Below are 1,895 nucleotides of genomic sequence, written 5' to 3' on the forward strand. Positions count from 1 at the left end.
GAGAGGTGGAGTGGGCTCCTTGACGATTACTAGGTCCCCGATTTGAAGGTTGGGGGTGACTCGAGTCCATTTTGGTCGTTCTTGCAAAGTGTGGAGGTACTCCTTTTGCCAACGGCTCCAAAAATGATGTTGGATTTGCTGGACTAGTGACCATCGTTCACGTATACTTATCATTATGGATTGTTCTGGTTCTTTGGGTGCTGGGATAGCGACAAGAGGTTCCATGGTTAAGAAATGTCCAGTTGTCAGCGTTCTGAAATCGCTGGGGTCTGAAGACATTGCACTTAGGGGTCTAGAATTAAGAGTTACTTCTACGTGGTGGAGGACTGTGTTCAGTTCCTCGTAGGTTAACACTCGATCCAGTACGATTCGGTGGAGCAGGGTTTTTACTGACTTCACTGCAGCTTCCCAGAGGCCACCCATATGAGGATCTGCAAGGGGATTGAAGTGCCATTTTATCTGGTTTTCCACGACGTGTTGAGCATAGTGGGGCTGACGAATAATAGCATCGATTTCTTTCAAATACCTTTGAGTGCCCACAAAGTTGGTTCCACAGTCGTTGTATATATCAGAACATCGACCCCTTCGACTAATGAAACGATCTAACGCTGCTATAAAAAGGGGGGTAGACAGGTCGGATACAAGCTCTACATGGATGGCGGTGGTGACCATACAAACGAAGACACAAATATAGGCTTTCGTTACCTTAACTTTTCGCAGCATGGCAGCCTTGACATCAAACGGTCCAGCAAAATCAACTCCAACTTTTGAGAAAGGTTGGATTTGTGTTAAACGGTGTGGTGGTAGATTTCCCATGACCGGCTGCGACATGCGTGGTTTCACTCGAAAACATGGAATGCATTTATGTGTCCTTTTTTTGATAATACTGCGAGCCGACAATATCCAATAGTCTTGAAACAAGATGTTCTGAAGTGTTTGAGGTCCGGGATGACTTTGGGTTCTATGAACATGGTCAATTAGTAACGCAGTAAGACGTGAACACTTGGGCAGTAAAATGGGATATTTTTCATTGTATGGCATCGTTGCATTAGCTAGACGACCGCCCACCCTGAGTAGACCATGCTTGTCCAGGAACGGTGCAAGTTTACGTAATTTCATTGAGCACAGTCTGTCCTGGTCGAGTTTCTTGATGTCATCGGCGAAAAAAACGTGTTGTGTCCATCTCACGAGGGCTTGCAAGGCAAAGTCTGTTTCCTCAGATGTTGGAAGTGCAGTGGTTAATGCAAATGTTTTATCCCTTAGTCGATTGCGGAAACGTATCAAATAAACGGTTAATCTTAGAATTTTTGGTAAGTTATCAGAATGGTGCAACAGTGCGACTTCTTCTTCCTTTATTACAGCAGTCAGTGTAACAGGTTTCTCTTCTATTTCTTCTTCGAGGAAATCCATTGGTGTCATTTGAATTTTTTGAGGCCAATCGCTAGGGCCGTGGCGGAGAAATTCTGGTCCATTCCACCAAAGTTCATGCATCGCTAAGTCTTTAGGTCCTAAACCCCGAGAAGCGCAGTCGGCAGGGTTTTCTGCCGTGGGAACGTGGCGCCAAGTGTCGATACAGGTAACTTGTTGAATCTTTGCCACACGATTTGCAACAAAGGTCTTCAGTTTGGCTGTGGGAGTTTTTATCCATGCTAAGGTGATGGTTGAATCTGACCATGCGATAACCTGCCCTATATCCAGATTAACGAGGTTCGGTTTTATAAATTCAAGTAAACGAGCTAACAACAATGCGCCGCACAACTCTGATCTCGGAATTGACATTTTTTACTCTGGAACTATTTTTGATTTTCCCATGAATAGTTTGCAAGTCACCTCATTTCCGGAGTCTACACGTAAGTATACTACTGCTGCATAGGCAGCTTCGGAACTATCGCTGA

General features: G+C 44.7%; 1 protein-coding gene across 1 annotated transcript in view; it reads right to left on the bottom strand.

Annotated features, from left to right (window-relative positions):
• The window catches only part of LOC103311763, a 1,936-nt gene extending 157 nt beyond the window's left edge, over window positions 1-1,779 (bottom strand). Inside the window, exon 1 of the mRNA XM_029485313.1 lies at window positions 31-1,779. Coding sequence (XP_029341173.1) covers window positions 31-1,779 — 1,749 coding nt within the window. The remainder of the gene's footprint in view (window positions 1-30) is intronic.
• Between the last annotated feature and the right edge of the window lie 116 nt (window positions 1,780-1,895).

The sequence above is a fragment of the Acyrthosiphon pisum genome, chromosome X (genome assembly GCF_005508785.2).
Source record: "Acyrthosiphon pisum isolate AL4f chromosome X, pea_aphid_22Mar2018_4r6ur, whole genome shotgun sequence".
Lineage (NCBI taxonomy): Eukaryota > Metazoa > Arthropoda > Insecta > Hemiptera > Aphididae > Acyrthosiphon > Acyrthosiphon pisum.